At 41.6% G+C, this 17,919-nt stretch overlaps 1 protein-coding gene across 1 annotated transcript in view; it reads left to right on the forward strand.

Annotated features, from left to right (window-relative positions):
- tiparp (TCDD-inducible poly(ADP-ribose) polymerase) overlaps positions 1-17,707 on the forward strand; it is a 40,921-nt gene extending 23,214 nt beyond the window's left edge. The window contains exons 5-7 of the mRNA XM_079574148.1: positions 8,025-8,303; positions 12,172-12,429; positions 17,299-17,707. Coding sequence (XP_079430274.1) covers positions 8,025-8,303; positions 12,172-12,429; positions 17,299-17,488 — 727 coding nt within the window. The 3' untranslated portion in view covers positions 17,489-17,707. The remainder of the gene's footprint in view (positions 1-8,024; positions 8,304-12,171; positions 12,430-17,298) is intronic.
- Positions 17,708-17,919: the final 212 nt, after the last annotated feature.

Genomic DNA, 17,919 nt, shown 5'->3' on the forward strand with positions numbered 1-17,919 from the left:
CATGACGCTATGAAGTGATACAAATGTCGATAGATTTGATGCAACACTGGTACAAGCAGCAGTGTTGTTGTTGTTGTGGGGTTTAAGCAGTTTTCTATGAATACAATACATAGTTTCAAGGTAGCCCTGGCTAACACTCCCCTTTCCCACCAAGTCACTGTAATGTGGTTTGTTAAGAAGCATATGACGGGTAGATCATTGTTTCTAATTAGTGTTGGATAATGCTGGTAGTAAATATGAACCTTCGTTATACAGCAAGGAAGTAGATTTTATGAAGACAATTTCACAAAAAAGGATAGAAAAGGGAAAATTCAACGTTCCAAGGACGTTCCAGTCATGGTTATTGAACTCATTCAAAATAATAAAAGAGAGAAGCTTATTGGATTGCGACCTTGCAGGCGACAACATTTCCTGGCCTTAATGAGGAGATTGACTATTCAGTATTTCTGTGAGGGCCCCTGCCTTGTGTTTCCTTTTTGGGAGCCGCATCTCCATGTTGTTCATTGTTCACCTGTATTATACTGTATTCTTGAATGTGGCATCCTAATATTCATGTTGTCACTCATGGTACTTATGTTTTTTGAATCTTGTATTTGTGGTCGTAGTGAAGGGGTGCTATAGATTTCCTAAAAGTAGAACATACCGTTATCTTTTATTTATCTTTTAGTTTATTAAAATAATGTATCTTCCAGTGTTTGATCATGCTCATCATGTGACGCCACACGTCCGAAAATAGTAGTAATAGTAAATAGTAGTCCAATATAGTATGGTTACCTCTGCTTATGCCAAATCCCATGCCAATTTCCAAAGCAGGAGTGAAATAATACTAGTAAAACATAAATCCATGAGCTACTGCCTGGTTTTCATGTGACTGAATCACATAGTCGGAGGAAAAGGCAAAGAAGAAGGAAAATAAACAAAAGCAATGCAAACAATCTGCATGTAATGATCTGTTCCGTCTTAGGAGCATCTTTATGTAATCCCGCTTCCATAATAAGAAAGAAGCTTTACTAGAATGCCGTTATTTGAGCTAGCTTTCATCGAATCATGAAGTTCTATCTCTCACATAATAGAAGTCTAGACCCATTCGATGTGCCAGACGGGGCATATTGCCTCGAACGAACGGGAACGAAAATGCCCAGATTCCACATCAAACAACAAAGAGCCCGGGACGTTTCGACGATGGACATAATGCGATTCTATTTGCCGCGGTATCGAGAATCCAGATATTTGTGGAAAGGAATGCGCTCTTTTTTTTTGGTACTCGGTTAGAGCTATAGTTGCAAAGAGCTGGAGCCAACGGAAAATAAGATAATGAGGTGAACGAGACCAGACGAGGGAAGCGCTCGAGACTCCGGGGGCTGCTCTATTAATCGCAAATGAAGAATGATTTTGAGTGGTTGTAATTAGCATTTTCGAATAGATTTGTTTTTGGTTTAAGATTTGTTGCACAGGCTTTATTGCTAATTGGTTGTGGTCTCCTTTTCCTCTTAAAGGGACCACAGTTGAAGGTTTTCCATGGACTGATTGTGTGCGTGCAGTGTTGACGTGAAGATTTCCCTGTCAGTTAATGCGTAAACAACACACAGACAGATTCAAAACCTGAAGGCTTATATATGGATATGAATAGGTAAAGCACATGGAAATAGTGGGAAGCACTCTTAAAGCCACACTGCGTAACATCACAGCCTATAAACAAAATTGAAACACAAGCATTTATTATATTACAGATATTTTTGTGATTGAAAAATACTTAATATTTGCTGTGAGCGACTCATCTCTCCTAAAACATGACTGTAGCTTTACCGGGAGTGGGTGCGTCTCCAGCTCGTCGCCATGGAGATGTGACTAAAGTCAGTAGGATTTGAGATTTAAACAGGTTAGGTTGATCACCCACTGCAGTAACAGCATTATCTGTATCAAGCTGGTCATTAGGAGCATGCTTTGTTCCCATGGCAACAGTAGTCCAAAATGTTACACAGTGTCCCTTTAAGTAAAGTGTATTATTCAGTCCCTCAAGGATTTCGCAGGCATTTTTTTTGTGATTGTTGCTTGTTTCCAAATGTTGCGATGAAAAGGAACATTTTTTTTCTGCTTATATTTTAACATTAGAAATTTTACGTCTGTTTTAACAAAAGAGACAATAGGGAGAGTTAAATATTTGAAATAGACATTATTTTAAATAGTTGTATCATCTAAAAACAGAAGCAGAAGTTGCGGAGTTAACCTCTTACCCCCCGCCTTAACTGAGCACATTTTCTCCAGTTGGACTTTACCCAAATCTAAAAGCTTCTTTCAAAAAAGCGACAAAAACGAGGATGAAAATGCACCAAAGAGCAACAAAAACAAATACAGGCAACAAAATAGTGATGAAAAAGCACCAAAAATATTCGCTTGGTCAAGGCAAGGGTTGAGAGGTTAAGGAATAGCAGTGGGAAAGTTGCAATACCGCTTTGAGTTTGCTTGATTTTGTGTTAAAAGTTGCGATCAGAACATCGTGAAGCCCTGGAGAGACTGATTATTGTCTGCAAAGGATATGGCACTGGCTAAATATTTGTAGTTTTCACTATTTTGATTTGATCGTGTTGAGTGTTGGCGGAGTTTGGCTAAAATGAAGGAACGTGACTTGAATACTTTTATGTACAAATAGTGCTCGTTTGTCTCTTCCAGCCATATTTGGACAAGCACGGAGGCGTTTGCATGCTCTGCACCTGCCTAGCCTTTATTTCAGCACGATCCACCAGAGAAGTGCATTGTTCTAGCCCCGAGCGCGTCATCCCAGCTCGGGCCCGTTGCAGGAACCTCGCGGAGACATCACGGCCCATTCGCGACATCCTAACACGTCCCGGCAGACGCTCCCCGAAGCCTCCAGATCGGTGCTCGGGAGGCGGAGGAGGAGGAGGAGGAGGAGGAAGAGGGATCCGATTAGGGCGCGGAGACGAGGAGCGCGAGACAGAGAGAGAGCGAGGTCTAAATGGTTTCCAGATTGGCTCGACAACAAAGGCGAGCGGAGAGGGGAGAAAGGAGTGTGAAACGTGACTGCGCGGGGCTGGGAGTCTGCCGCCAGGAATCCAGCGCTGGGACTTTTCCAGCTGTTTGTTGTGTGTGTGTTTTGTGTGAGCGCAGGATTTATCACTAAAAGCAAGAGACAAAACACTGGAAAAAATGCATAAAGAGGAGCTGCAGGATATACGAAAAAAAGGAGAACATGTTACATGATCTGTGAGCTATTTGTTTTATCATCAAACTGTGTCAAAATAACACTGGGAAAATGGTAATTAGCAACAACACAAGGCTAAAAATGAACTCAATTTCGAGTGTCATGACTAGAACTGAACTTTAGTGAATCATTAAGCTACCATGTGTTTTGTTTTAGGCTATGTTAGCGAGGAAAAAAAAGTGTAAATCTCAGTCAGATGGAAGACGTCAGGGATTTTGCAATCTTCAGATATGGATACCGTGTCACATAACATTGAGAAACAATAATCAGGCCTATCCACTGAGGTTGTTTAAACTGCAAGGTAGGAAGTCCTTGAAGACGTGTTCTGGTAGATCTTTATGAGTTTCATCATCTTCACAGTCGCATAGCTGGAGTGTTTGGTTACATTCTCTTTGGCGAGGTTGTCCGTTTAACAGCTCTTTCTAATAGATTTAGATAGTGATATTCTCAAGGAGAGTCTTTTGTGGTGAAGGATGACCCAGCGTTCTATGGCAAAATGAGTCTAATGCAGATAACTTTGCATAATCACTTTGGAAACTGCCCCAGAAAGCATCCTAAAAACAGGCTCCACATTCTACTAAAGAAATCTGTCCTCATTATTAAACTACAGGCCCTTTACAGTGTTGCTTCGTTGCATAAATTCAGCCTTATTAGTATTGGTATCGGGGAAAAAGTTTATGTACTTCTGGTATTGAAAAAAATCACAGCATCGAAAGCAGGTACTGAAAAACAGGGACAGCAGTAGAGGAAGTGACTTGGTTGTTTCAGCTCAAATAAATGATTTTCGTCCTCCAATTTTATCCTAGTTTGCCCCTTTTTTTTCTTCTTTTTACCCAAATTCTTGCCTTATCTTCATTCTTGTGCTATTTTTTTTTATTACCAATATTTTCTCTACATTCTCCACATTTTTACCCTATTCCCTCCCTCCATATTTTTCAAGTTTTTTAGTGTCATTTTGGTCATTTATTGGTTTATTTGGTCGGGACGGTGCATGTTGATGAACATACATGGATCTCATGCATGTAAAAAAGCCACATCGGATTGCAGCCTTGGGCCTAATTTCCATCCGTCGCCCCCCATGCGCACATTCATTCATCCTGGCCTATTGTACATGTTTTTAGTGGTAGGGGAAACCAGAGTGCCTGGAGGAAACCTACGCAGACATGGGAAGAACATGCAAATTCCACACAGAAAGGCCCCGTCCAGGTGGGAATCGAACCTGGGACCTTCTAGCTGTGAAGCATGAGCGCTAACACAGCACCCCAATTTACCCAATTTCTTTTTTTTTTTTCCCACAATTTTTCCCAAATTATTCCCCATTTTTCACACATTTCTTCCAAACGTTTTCTAGTTCTAGACGAGAAATATTTTAGTATCGGTATCGACAAATGTATCGTTCATTTGTATCGCAAACCAAGTGCCATTAAAGTACCGGTATTGATAAAACAGTACCCAGCTCTTCTTCCTGTGTCAGCATGCATTTGTCTCTTTGTTTAGTGCTTCCATTATACTCCTTTTTACTGTCAGATATAGCTCTTGTTGATATGGAACGGGGTCGTGGATGTTGTGCAATCCTAGTTCTGAATATTGACCTCCGCTTTGTCTCATCCAAATGATTCCTTTTGACATTTAGACAAATCTATTCTGATGTAATGGCCTCTTAAACGCAGCGTTATGAATACAAGGCTGCCCAGTGGAAGCGAGCCTAGAACAATGTCCGTCTAATTGAGTTAAAACCATTTACTGAGGCCTGGGGGGGGAGTTCATAAATCAGTGTTTGGATTTAAAGAAGGCACACAGTGTTTTAAGACAGGCTCCCGCTGTCAAACCGAGTCGGCTTCACACGGGGGAAAAAAAAATGTCCTACTTTAAATTCGCAGAAATGCTTTTAGCGATGTTTGCGTTCGTCCCAGTGTCATCATCATCATCGAATGTGTGTCAGGCCCGAGTCCCGTGGGCGTGTTTCTTTGAGGAACAGTCTGTGCCTGTCCCAGAGGAGGCTGAGGTCGTTAGGGTCTCGCTCGGCGCACTCCGTCATCTCCATCGCCCCGTGATGTTTACAAGAGCTCCCTCCTCCTCCTCCTCCTCCTCCTCCTCCTCCTCCTCCTCCTCCTTCTTCATATATGTTGCACCGTTATCAGCGCCGCACAGAGAGATACTGAGATCAAACATGTTGATATCCATTTTAGTCCGAGATCAGTTCAAGGTTCCCTGTTTCTGACACGGTCTCTGTGTGTGTCTCCAAATTTTGACATTAAAGCAGTACTAAGTAACGTGTTTACCTTAATAAATCCTTTCCGTGGTCCCTGTGGGGGTAATACAAGTGTATATGGGATGATTGGAGGGTCTCTGGCCAGAAAATTATGTTTGCAACTTGACTGCCACCGGACCGGAGCAACCAATACACAATAATAGAATCACGAAGAAGCTAACAGGCTAACGGGCAAAGCTAACTGCGGGCTAGCGTCACTTTAAACAGTATTTACAGCCAAGTTTGAGTGAAAAAAAAATATTACCATTGTATAATTGGATGTACAATATCCCTCTCTCGCTTCGCCTTTCCTGTCAGCGTAGTATTTACTCTCCAAGACAATTAATACGTTAAAAAAATCGCAGCTTGCTACGACACCTGCAGTTGCGTTTATGACCTCTAGGGGCAAGAGTTACTTAGTACTGCTTTAAAGGAGGAATCAAGCCCATGAGTGTCTTTATCCCACTTTAACCAAGCACATTTTCTCCACCTTGGTATTACCCAAAGCTAAAAGCTTTTTACCGGTGTGACCAGCTGTAGTTCTCAGCTTTCAAATGACATCTGAGCTTCTTCCTTGTTTTTGTTGTCATGTTTTGTTCATTTTTGTTGCCTTTTCTATCTCATTTTTTATCACATTTTCATTGTTTTATAGACGTCAGGTTTCCATTGCTTTTTGTGTGTAATTTAACCGTGATCAAGCCACAAAAATGTGACCAAAACATGTTAGAAAAGCAACAAAAAATGGGACGAAAAATGGGACGTGTAGGTCTTACTTTTCTCTGTTTGAGGGAATGTTTGCTAATAGTAAGTAAGTAAGTACGCTTTATTTGTATAGCACCTTTCACAGACAAAAAGCCACAAAGTGCTTCACAACACCATTTAAAAACACCAAATATCATAGCAAATCTTACGAAACGATGCTTTTGGTTTAAGCCTTTTTAGTCCTGGTTTAGTCCCTGTATCTCTAATAATAAACACATCCTAAAAGCACTATGACCACGTCTGGCACGTCTGTCATATTCCCCCCTCTCTCTTCTCCATCCATCACATTTCATTTCATTTCACGCTTGTTTTCAGCCGCCGCGTGTCCAAAACCTCGGGGGAAATCCGCACATCGATTGAGGCATCATCCACACCAGATAAGAGGCTCAGACACGGGGAGATACTGTACCAGAACTGTTGCACGGACCCCCTCCCCCTCCTCCCTGTGACAACCTGCACTTTTACCCCCCACTCTCTCCTCCCCGTTCTGATAGGGCTAACCACATTTACACTGGCGTAGAGATAACTTGACAGCCAAACACGGTTATCCAGAGAGACGCCAGGCACAATGGTTTTCTTGACACATCCGTGACAGCTCCGCAATTGGCATTTTGTTCGCTCCCGTCTGTCTCTCTCTCTCTCTCTCTCTCTCTCTGTCTCCCTCTCTCCTCCCATTCCCCTCCCTCCCCGCCGCGATGTTTGGTGTCTGGATTTCATTTTCACACCGTCCCGCTGTTTGGATGGGACTCTTGACGGCTCCCGTGGAGTCTCCCCCCCGCTTCGTCGCGCGCTCGTTGCTCTTAGTTTTTGCGGAGTATGATTTCGGGAGGAGGGGGGTGTAGGCGTTCGCTTCAGAAATGCTTTTATTTTAGCTTTCGTGAGGCGAGATGTGGGAATAGGGTTTTAGATTGTGAAGTTTGGATTCCATGGGGGGACTTGTGGCTCTGTGAAGAGTTTGGTTGCTGGGACAAAATGGCGTGTGTTTGACAGTTTTGAAAGAGACATCGATCATTGCGCGACACGTACTTAGGGCTTGGATGTGAAGGACATTTTTGTGTGAATGTTTCATACATCTACAAGGTGTTAAAGGGGCTTTTGTTTGCTCTTTTTTATTTGGATTTGAGCGAAGATTGAGCAATGAACTTAAATCATGTCCGTCGATGTCTAAACTTTGGGATTTGCAGGTTTTATACCTAACAAGAGATTAAAGAGGAAAATTAAATATTTTCCTCCCCTACATGTTCTTTTTCTACCTTTCCCCCACAACTGCCTCTAAACTCATGCACTGTCACCCAAAAAGTTTTACTTTACGAATTGCCGTCATGCACTAGCTTAATATAGAAGCTGCAGTTACACATGTGACCTGAGGTGGCAGTAGTGAGTATAAAATGGCTAATTTGCCTCTAGCCCTAGGTCATTTTTTTGTTTGCAGACAAAAAAAGTCTTCTTTAAGGGGGGTATTACGCAAAATAAACTTTTTTTTAGAGCGTTTCACCATGTTACAATGCCATTCTCTCATCAAATGCGCATCTTTGAGTTGTCTTTGAAGCTTCACCAGTGGCTATTGTGGCGCTAGATCAAGAGGAGCAGGTGGGAGGGGCTAATTTGGAGACCCTCTGAAAACCAGAAAGTGAAGTATATTTAGTTTTAGCTGTTGCATTTTCTACCCAGCAAAGTGTGAGATAGTGATAAAGATGGGTTTGAGATTATTACCAAATACCTCCAAAAAGCACAACACCCTGACTGTGCACATCTCAACATCTAACCCCGTTTTGTCTTGTCTTCCTGCAGGACACTGGGAGGCCTGTCCCTCTCCGCCGCCTCGTCATCCTCGGACCTGTCCGCCTCTCAGCCGCTCTCCCCCACCACCACCAACCCGCCGAGCCTCTTCCCCGAGACCTGGCTCCCCATGACCATGACCCAGGACTTCCTCCAAGTGCCAGTGTCCCGGGAAGACCGCAGCTACCGCACCGTCTACAGCCTGTTCCACAAAACCGTGTCCGAGACCAAGTTCAGAATCATCAAGATCCTCCGCGTGCAGAACCCCTTTCTCTGGGAGAAGTACAAGAGGTGAGCGCTTTGTAGATGGCGTTTTATTTTCCTCAAAGACCTGCCTGGAGTGAAGTTGTCACATTCCGTACATTATATGATGATAATTATATAACTGTTATAATCTGGGGTGCTGCAGTGGGTCAGGTCTAGGTTCAGGAACGCTATGTGAACAAATAATGAGATCAGCCGATTATGCTGAATGACCAGGTTATTCCTTCAGTGGATTTGTTCGTCCCTGATGGCATGGGCATATTCCAAGATAACAATGCCAGGATTCATGTTGCTTACATTATGAAACAGTGGTTCAGGGAGCAGGAGACATTTTCACACATGGACTGGCCGCCACAGAGTCCAGATCTTAACCCCATTGAGCATCTTTGGGATGTGCTAGAGAAGGCTTTGTGCAGTGATCACACTCCCCCATCATCAATACAAGATCTTGATGAGAAATGAATGCAACACCGTAGAAGCTTATTGAAACTATTTCACTGTGAATGTGTGCTGTAATCAAAGTTTATGGCGTCCAACCACATACTGGGGGGGTTAGGCTGTGCAAAAGTTGATATAAAAATGGCAAAAGTGCACAATAGTTACCATACCAAACAGAAAATCCTCAAATGTAGAATCTTGCAATGTTCTTGTTTCCTACTTTACCTTTTTTCCCTCTTGTACTTGTAGTGACAAGAAATTTGTTTTGTCCTTCAATGTCCTGCACGAGGCAAATCCAGAGATCTGAACCATGGGTTTATAGGCAAAGTCTGCCATTAAGTCCTCCATAGTCCAGAGCGGCGTTTTACGAGGACCGTTGCCATGGCGACCTTGAAAAACTCTGCACAAAATGTTCCAACTTTTGAATACCGAAGTGTCTTCAAAATGCTGCCCATAAAAGAACAGGTCATGTGATTGAAGCCCATTCACAGGCTCTTATTGATGAGGATTAGTTCCAGCGCTGAGTGAGCACATGAGTTTGATTCCTTTGTGGGTGGCGCAGGTTTTTATTCGGACTTTATTGATGCTATGACAATTAGGGGCTTGTGTGGAGATTTTTTTGCCCTGTAAATTCCCTGACCGCATTTGGCAGAGGTTTCGCGATGTGATTACATTTAAGTATTGAATTTAGGCAAACTCATTAACGTCAATCTGTGCAACTTTTTCGCTTATTTGTTTTGAAGATGTTTTGGGGCTCGCTTTGCTGCTGACCTCATTTCGTTGAAGCTAATGTTATTATACACAATCGGGGACGCCAAATAACAAATGCTAGAATGTTTATCCTCCCCCCATCCGGTTAACGCTGGGGCGCTTTGGCTCGCGTCGAACGGTTCAAAATCCAGATTCCTGTCACTCACACGGTGAAGACATAAACTCAGCTGGAGTGAAAGAACAAGTTGTTAAAAGTATCGGCAAGTGGAGGAAGTGGAGGAAATAGGCCAAGCGCGGCAGCTGTGTGGGGGCTTCGTGAGAAACGCTGGAGCGTGGTTTAGAAGACGGAGGATGGGGTGAGATTTGGTCGGGGCGATGATGTTGTCGTTGAGGTGCTGCGGTGAGAACGGGCACGTAGCATCAGCTGTGACAGTTAGCACAAAAAACCTGCTCAGTTTCGCAATGACTAGCGTCTTTGAGATGTGAACCCGGGGTGAAGTTGTTTTTAAGATGCGTAATAATAATAAGAAATGTCAGCTGCACAATCAGTCGGAATCGCACAGAAGTTGTTTTTTTTAAGGCCGGAAAAGGTTGAAAGGTTAGGCAACATAATGTCCTTTTAAAAAATGCTAAATAAATCCGTCTCAACAAGGATTTAATATGTTTAAAACCAGCTCTCTATCTGTATTGGGACAAAACAGGGCTGCACATTATCACCCCAAAATATATCATTGCAATAAGCTGAAGCAATATACTTTTTTACCCAATTTTTTGAAAGAATAAAGTGCTTGATTGCGTGATTGTATGGATCGTCCTGTGTTGAAATTGTTTGGGAAAATATCACAATAAGACTGTTATCGCGATTCGCAAGACAGAATATTGCAATCTTTTTTTGCTAATGTGCAGCCCAACGGAAAGTATTGCAACAACTCAACTGAATTGAGTGTCAATTTTATTAAATATTTTATTATAAGTAAATGCAACAAACATCAGATCGTGAAGAAATATTCTTTTATCAGCTGTAATGACCAAATAGTATAATATTCATTACTTTCCACTTCCTATCAGGTAGAAATGGATCGTCATGTTAAATACTGCATATTCCTTTTTTTGCACAAATGACTCAACTATATTTTGTCTTCCTTGTACTTTCTGTGCCATTGCCTTGAATAAATGAATAAATGAAAAATTACTCATTTTACTCTGCACATTGATATAGTAATTCTTAGACGTCTGCAGCTTAGTTCATGTGATTTACTGTATGGTATGGGCTTGTCCTGGGATGCGTGCGGTGCCAGTCAGACTGAGGTCACCAGAGGTCAGGGCTCGGTCACAGCCATCTGGCCCTGAGCGGCCCCCTCTCATGGCCCAATGACACATCAGAGGGCTGCGTGTCTGCACCAGTGCCCAAGAGCTCGCGGATTACACTTGCTTTAGTCCACAAGACTCTGCGGGCGTGACCGCAGCAAGCGCCCAGAGCACCCGCTGCAGCAGAGTTTTATCATCTGCACTTTTTTAAGTTTGTTCAAATCTTAGAAGAAGGTCAGGGGCTGGTAAAGAGCAGTGTTTGTGTATGTGGAACAGGGGCTTTTTACCTTTTGTGTCATCTCCATAACACAGCAACATTTATGTTTCTCATTGAAATTTGGGAATTTTTGTGTTGGTGCTGCAATTATCTTTGACAATGCACATCGTGAAGGGAAATTTGGAAATACAAACACATCTAGGTGCGTTGTTTTTTTTAGGGAAGACCAGTCGCTGGGTTTGCCTCAAAAAAACAATGCTCCTAGATGTAGAACCACATGCAGTTCAGAACATATTTGCAGAAGTATAAATTACAGGGTTAGTAGTAGGTATAATATTTGTCATATTGAACCCTAATGTTAATTTCTTGCTTTTTCTTCCATTTCCTTCCGTTTACATTTGTGTCATTTATTTGAGGCAAAACAACCAAGAAACTTCCATTAACTCAATAAAGGGCAGAGAAAAACACTTTCCGTATTTTTATCCACTTTTTCCACAAATGTTCCCAGTTTTTCCACTTCTTTTAAAAAATTCCCCCCCCCCAATCTTTTCCCCAATCTTTTTCCCCAAATGTTTAAATTTTTTCACTGATTTTTTCGAATTTTTCTTCACCTATTTCCTATTTTTTTCCTCCATTTTTGATGACCAACAGCACCAAAATGTGTATACTGTTTTTGGCAACATTTTATAATAACTACACATTATTTAGCCTTTATAAATGATGAGTTAACAGTTAATTAATCAAGATGAACAATGTGTTAGTTTGTAACACTTAAAAACTACTTAACAAAGGAATAAGTCAAGTATGAAAAACGATTCATTATGAGTTTGGCATTAAATGTAGTTATTAAGTGTTGAAGTAGTAGTAGTAGTAGTAGTGTTAACTAATGAATTGTTCATGAATTAATTCATCATTTATAAAGGCTAAATACGGTGTAGTTATTATAAAGTGTTGCCACATTTTTTTGGTACCTGCTTTCAATTATTATTATTTTTTTTTATACCAGTTGTATCTAAACCTTTTTTACCATTCTAGTGCTAGTTAGCAGGTTTATAGATGGGACATGAGAAAGTGGGGGATTTTGTTTTGCTTTGTGTGCGTCAAATTCTGATCAATTGCGATTGTTCTTGAAACCTAAATAGTTGTAGTGTTGTCCTATAGCTACACATTCACTTCCCAATCCCCCCAAATGCTTCAGCCTGTCCTTCTCTGCGTCCACAGGAAGAAGGAGTACATGCTGCGGCGCATGTCTGAGGTGGACAAGCTCCTGAGCGAGCGGCACCTGTTCCACGGCACCTCGGCGGACGTGGTGGAGGGCATCTGCAAGCACAACTTCGACCCCCGCGTCTGCGGCAAACACGCCACCATGTTCGGACAGGGCTCCTACTTCGCCCGCAAGGCCGTCTACTCACACAACTTCTCCAAGCGCTCGCCCAAAGGAGTCCACTGCATGTTCCTGGCCAAAGTCCTCACGGGCAGGTACGGAACGCCAGCCTTTGCTTTGATACTGGGGCGAAATGGTTTGATTCTTAAGGTTGGACAATATAAGACGTCATGAAGGTCTTCCATTTTACTTATTTAGTTAACACAGCCGGAATAACCTAATTTAGTCTTGCTTTGGTGAATTAATCTCATTTTCACACAATTACACTGCAAAAAGTAAAAATTAAATATCTAAATTTGAGCATAATAATCAAAATTTTGGTTGTTTGGACGAGTTACGATGTAGTTGGAGTTTTGACCTAGATTATTTCACTTGTTCTGAGATGTTTCTGACTCGTTTCAATGCATTTCATCTCTATTTCAGATTACTTTCTTTGCCAATGGGGTCAGAAAATTGGTTTTAATCCCACTGGCTGTTTTACTTCCTTATTTCAAGCGAGATTTTCTCAGAATCAGACCGACATGTCACCAGAAAAGCAAAGTAATCTTGGTCAAATCAGAAAAAGTCTAAAACCGCTCAAAACAAGATACATTTCCTCCATTAAAGTCATTTAAACCAATGTTTGATATTTACTTTTTATAGTATAGCTTAAAATAAATAAAATAAATGACTTGAAATGTGTGTTTAATTAATAAACGTTTGTGTTAAATATTGGGGATGCCATTGAATATTGGAGGGTTTTTTTTCATGTTGTGCAATCCTGTAGTAATCTCTCAAAATGGTGCACTGGTATCGAATCGTTTGAGAATCTTGCCCTGTGTTTATTTCCTGACCACATCTAGCCACATCTGTGAGATTATAATGTAGAATTTCAGCAAAGTACATTATACAAATTGGTTTTCAGTGGCTTCTCTTTTTATTTGTGGAGCTTTATTCGTACAAAGTCATTCAAAACGCACAATAATAGAAAGGAGAAATTCCCACACAATAAAGTTTAAGTGCGTAAGAATTTCGCCCAACCCCCGCCTTAAACCGAGTACATTATGTCCAGTTCAGCTTTAACCAAATCCATAAGGTCAGTGTAAAGCCTCATTTGAAAACTGATCTCAATGGAGCTTTTTCCTCACGTTTTTTCACCTTTTTTTCTCTCTTTTGTTGTGTTTTCATCACACATTTTCGTCACGTTTTTATCGCTATTTTATAAGGTTCAGGAGGAGGTTAAGAGGTTAATGAACCCACCTGGCCCAAGTACCGGTAGTTGATGTTCAAAGTCTTTTTTTTTTCTTTCTATTCTACAAATCAAAAATGTGAAAGTAGGCCTCCTAAAATGACTCCAATTAAAGTCCACATGAATAATCATACAATTGAATGAAAAGCAAAGAGTGGTGCAGGTTAAAGGCCTTCAGTTGTCATTTGCAAGGCTAAACAGCATCATTTTCAGCCTGGATTTGAACCATGTCACGGTAGAGGCCTGTCTTTCATCTTCAGAAAGACTTCACTGTGTTTAGTCCTGTCTCTGGGACCATGGAGAGCTGTTTTTTAGGTCTATTCTCTGAGCACTTTACTCGGTCATTAGCTGTTATTGTCCTCATTGTGCAGAATAGTCCACTGCAGAGTCGAAGAGCAAACAATTCTCTTCGATATAAAGTTTGTATTGTTTTCAGATGTGAGCTGGAAAGTACCATCGCCTTTCCTGACTCCAAAATGAAGGCCGTATGTGTCCTCCTTCCCCCCCCCCCCCTCGGCTCACCACATACACCTTCTCTCCCTGACCCCGCCGCCGCCTCCATCGCCCGCGAGCCTGTGCCAATTAGATTTACTCCATGCATCAGTGTCCATTAGCCTCACTGCCCGGCCGGAGGTCCCTTTTCATAAACCATCGCTCAGTCATTTCTCGCTCAGTCAAATGCCGGGGCCCACATGTAAAACAGCTGATTTGGCTGCGCGCATCCATCACCGGCAGAAGACAGCAGAGCGCGGCGGTTAAAAAGGCTCGGCCGCGGAGTCACATGAGTGTGGAAAGGAAAAAAAAAAGTTGGTGATATCTCTGGCAAACTTAGGATTACATTTGCACCTTATGTTTCAAGTTTCCCACTGGGCAGGTTTCAGAGTTACAGGGTAGGGCTGCACAATATGGGGAAAAGCTGTTATATTGAATAACTTTTGATTATTGTGTCCGGGGGCTGTGGATGGCAATTTAATGTATGAAATAAATAATACTAGTTCACAAACCGGGCTTCTCTTGTGCTGTAAACGAACGGTAATTTTATAAAAAAGAGTTAGAGGCCTGGATGTATCAGCTGTTACAACTACTTTAACTAAATACTAATTATATTTAACCAAATATTGTAAGCAATTCAGTTTTTTTAGGCCACTACAGGCAATACTACATTTTTTCACCTAATCTTAAGACAACATGTTTAAATATTGCACTGACTCGATGTTTCTCCATAGACTTTTTCAGAGGGACTTATTAATATCTATTTCCTGATTTATTGAGTTCTGATTTTCAAAAAACAAGGCGAAATTTCAATTTTGAAGCAGTACTATGTACAGTAACTTCTTTACCATAATAAATCCTTTCCGTAGTCCCTCTGGGGGTAATACAAGTGTCTCTGGCCAGAAAACCACAATTGCAACTTTCCTGCCACCGGGTCAGAGTCACAATACACACTAATGGAATCACGAAGAAGAAGCTACCAGGCTATCGGGCAAAGCTAACTAACTAGTCACTTTAAACAGTATTTACAGCCACGTTTGAGTGAAAAAAAATGTCCATCTCCATTGTGTAATTGGATGTACAACATTCCTCTGTCCCTTTGTCTTTTCTGTCAGTGTAGTATTTACTCTCACGGACACTTAATGAGTAAAAAAATGCAACTTGCTACGACACCTGCAGTGGCGCTTATGGCCTCTAGGGGCATGAATTACTTGACAGATTTTTCCACTAAGAAACAGATTATTTTAAAGCTAAACAAGAAATCCAAAATTTCCTCTTAAAAAGTCTAACTTTTTTATTTTCACACACAGCAATGTTTTTCTGGTTTTAGGCTGTGTTAGCAAAAAAACCTGCCAATATCTCTCCGTCAGATGGGAGACCTTATGATAATTTGGCAATATTTTGTGCAGCCCTATCCTTAAGCGATATCATTTGAGAGAAAACTGAAATGTGCTAAACTAATACAAGAATCCCATGCATTTCAGCTCCTTTTTAGGGATGTTAGAAAGGAAAGAAAATACATAATATGGAGATGAGACATTATGCTGTTGTACTGCTGTACTGTACTGCCTAAACCATATACCATCTCTTGCTCCTATCATCGCGTACAGTCTCGTCTGTGCCAGCGTGCGGAGGCTGAGACACTGTGTCCAGACCTGAGCACAATAAAGGAGTTCTCTGCCCGCGCTGGCACACGCCGCCGCCTCCTCGCGCTGTGCCGTGTTTCAAATCCATTATTTATCCCTCCAGAGAAAGGGGAACAAAGGTTGATGGAGAACAGGTCTGGACTTAAATATTTTAGGGAAGCAAAGACAAACTGAAAACAATGCGATGGCTTTTTTGTGTTGTTGCAGCGTAGACGCTCCCAGAATAGCAGCAGTCGGGGCCGCTCTACGTCACTTTTTGTTGCCTTCACGAAAAACAGAAAGAATTGACTCTTATGAGGTCTTCAGTGTGACGTCTACTGAAAAACAAAAACAAAAAGTCACCAAAAAATTACTACATAAACCCTAAACCAGAAGAAAACATGGTACATCATTTTAAATTGTTCGTGCTTTTGTTAAAATATGAAATAAAGTGAGAGTTTCTTATTCATCCAGGCCTGTTCTAACTGCAAAAGTGTTCAAAAAGGGAGTCGACTGGACTAGTTTTGTGGTGGTTTTCTTTGTTAATATAAAGGTAAATAGCAGAGGTGGGTGCCTTGCGTCAAATGGTTTGACTGCGCGGAATCTACTCTGAGCAGGGGCGAATCCGAGTATACAGGGGTTGGGGCATTACAGGGGAACCACTGACAGAAAAACTGCCAGAAACTAACAAAAATAAGAATATTATGTTATATTTATCTTTCAGACTTTAAGGTAAAGCAGCTCATGTTCAAAAGACTCTGTTTCAATTTTTTTTTTTAAGTATGTCCCCCGGGCCCCCTCCTTAAAATGCTGTTCCAGTAACTTGTTTACCTTAATAAATCCTTTTCGTAGTCCCTGTGAGGGTAATACAAGTGTTTATGGGATGATTGAAGGGTCTTTCATCTCCCCCGGGTGTCTCTGGCCAGAAAACCATGTTTGCAACTTGACTGCCACCGGACCGGAGCCACCAATACACACTAATAGAATCACGAAGAAGAAGCTAACAGGCTAACGGGCAAAGCTAACTGCGGGCTAGCGTCACTTTAAACAGTATTTACAGCCAAGTTTGAGTGAAAAAAATGATTTCAATTGTATAAATGGATGCACAATATCCCTCTCTCCCTTCGCCTTTTCTGTCAGCGTAGCATTTACTCTCCAAGACAATTAATAAGTTGCAGTTGCGCTTATGACCTCTGGGGGCAAGAGTTACTTAGTACTGCTTTAAATCCAAATTAAAAAAGTTTTATATTAGCCTAAATTTTCGAAATCATCAAGTAGATTAAACACATTTTGAAAAGTAGACACGCTGGTGTTTGTGACTTGAGGTGACTTGCCGGCTAAAGCAAGACTTGACTTGACTTGACCCCATGACCAATCGACTTGGACTTGCATTTAGTGACTTACTCCCACCTCTGGTAAATAGCCAACTAGCCAACTTTCTCACTGTTGTATCTTTCTCTATATTTATAATTTTACTTTCTTATTATTCCTGGAAATATGAAATGCCATGTGAAAAAGAATAGCCAAAGTTGTTTGTGAGCATAGGAGTTTAAGTCAAGCTCTGGCAATGGCGATAATCATGACTCTAACGATATTTTCTCTTTCTGTCGTCTGTCCAGGTTAACCGTAGGAAACCCCTCCATGCGGCGCCCCCCTCCCATCAACCCGCGCGACCCCTCCAGCGACCTGTTCGACTCCTGCGTGGACAACTGGGTGGACCCGCAGATCTACGTCATCTTCAACGACGACCAGAGCTACCCCTATTTCATCATCCACTACGAGGAAGTGCCCAACACCGTCTCCGTTTGATCTGTTCAGCGAAGCCCTCTCGCCTTTTTTCCCCCTGATTCGGACCGTCACGAGTGCCAAGAATGGATTTCAGACTTCAAAAATCAAGGATATTATGACCTCTAAGAATGTCACGTGTAAACCAGTCAATGGGTTGCGTTCATGACAGACGGACGGCAGGGGACGCCGCTTTAGAGAGGGAAATGCACTGTTCCAATCACGTTCAATTGAATTCAAACAGAAATTGTAAGGATTTTCAGGATTAATACAAGGCTAAAGTTAGAGATGCACCGATTCAGCATTTTTGCTTCCAATTCCGATACTCGGGGTTTGAGTATCTCCTGATAACCAATATTTACCAATACCGAGAGACTGTTCCTCTTTTCTTCTTGAGATCAATAAAGCCCTATCATTTTTGGTGTTACAGATCAAATTAGTTATATTAAACTAAT

This window comes from Gobius niger, assembly GCF_951799975.1.
Source record: "Gobius niger genome assembly, chromosome: 1".
In the NCBI taxonomy this organism is placed as follows: domain Eukaryota; kingdom Metazoa; phylum Chordata; class Actinopteri; order Gobiiformes; family Gobiidae; genus Gobius; species Gobius niger.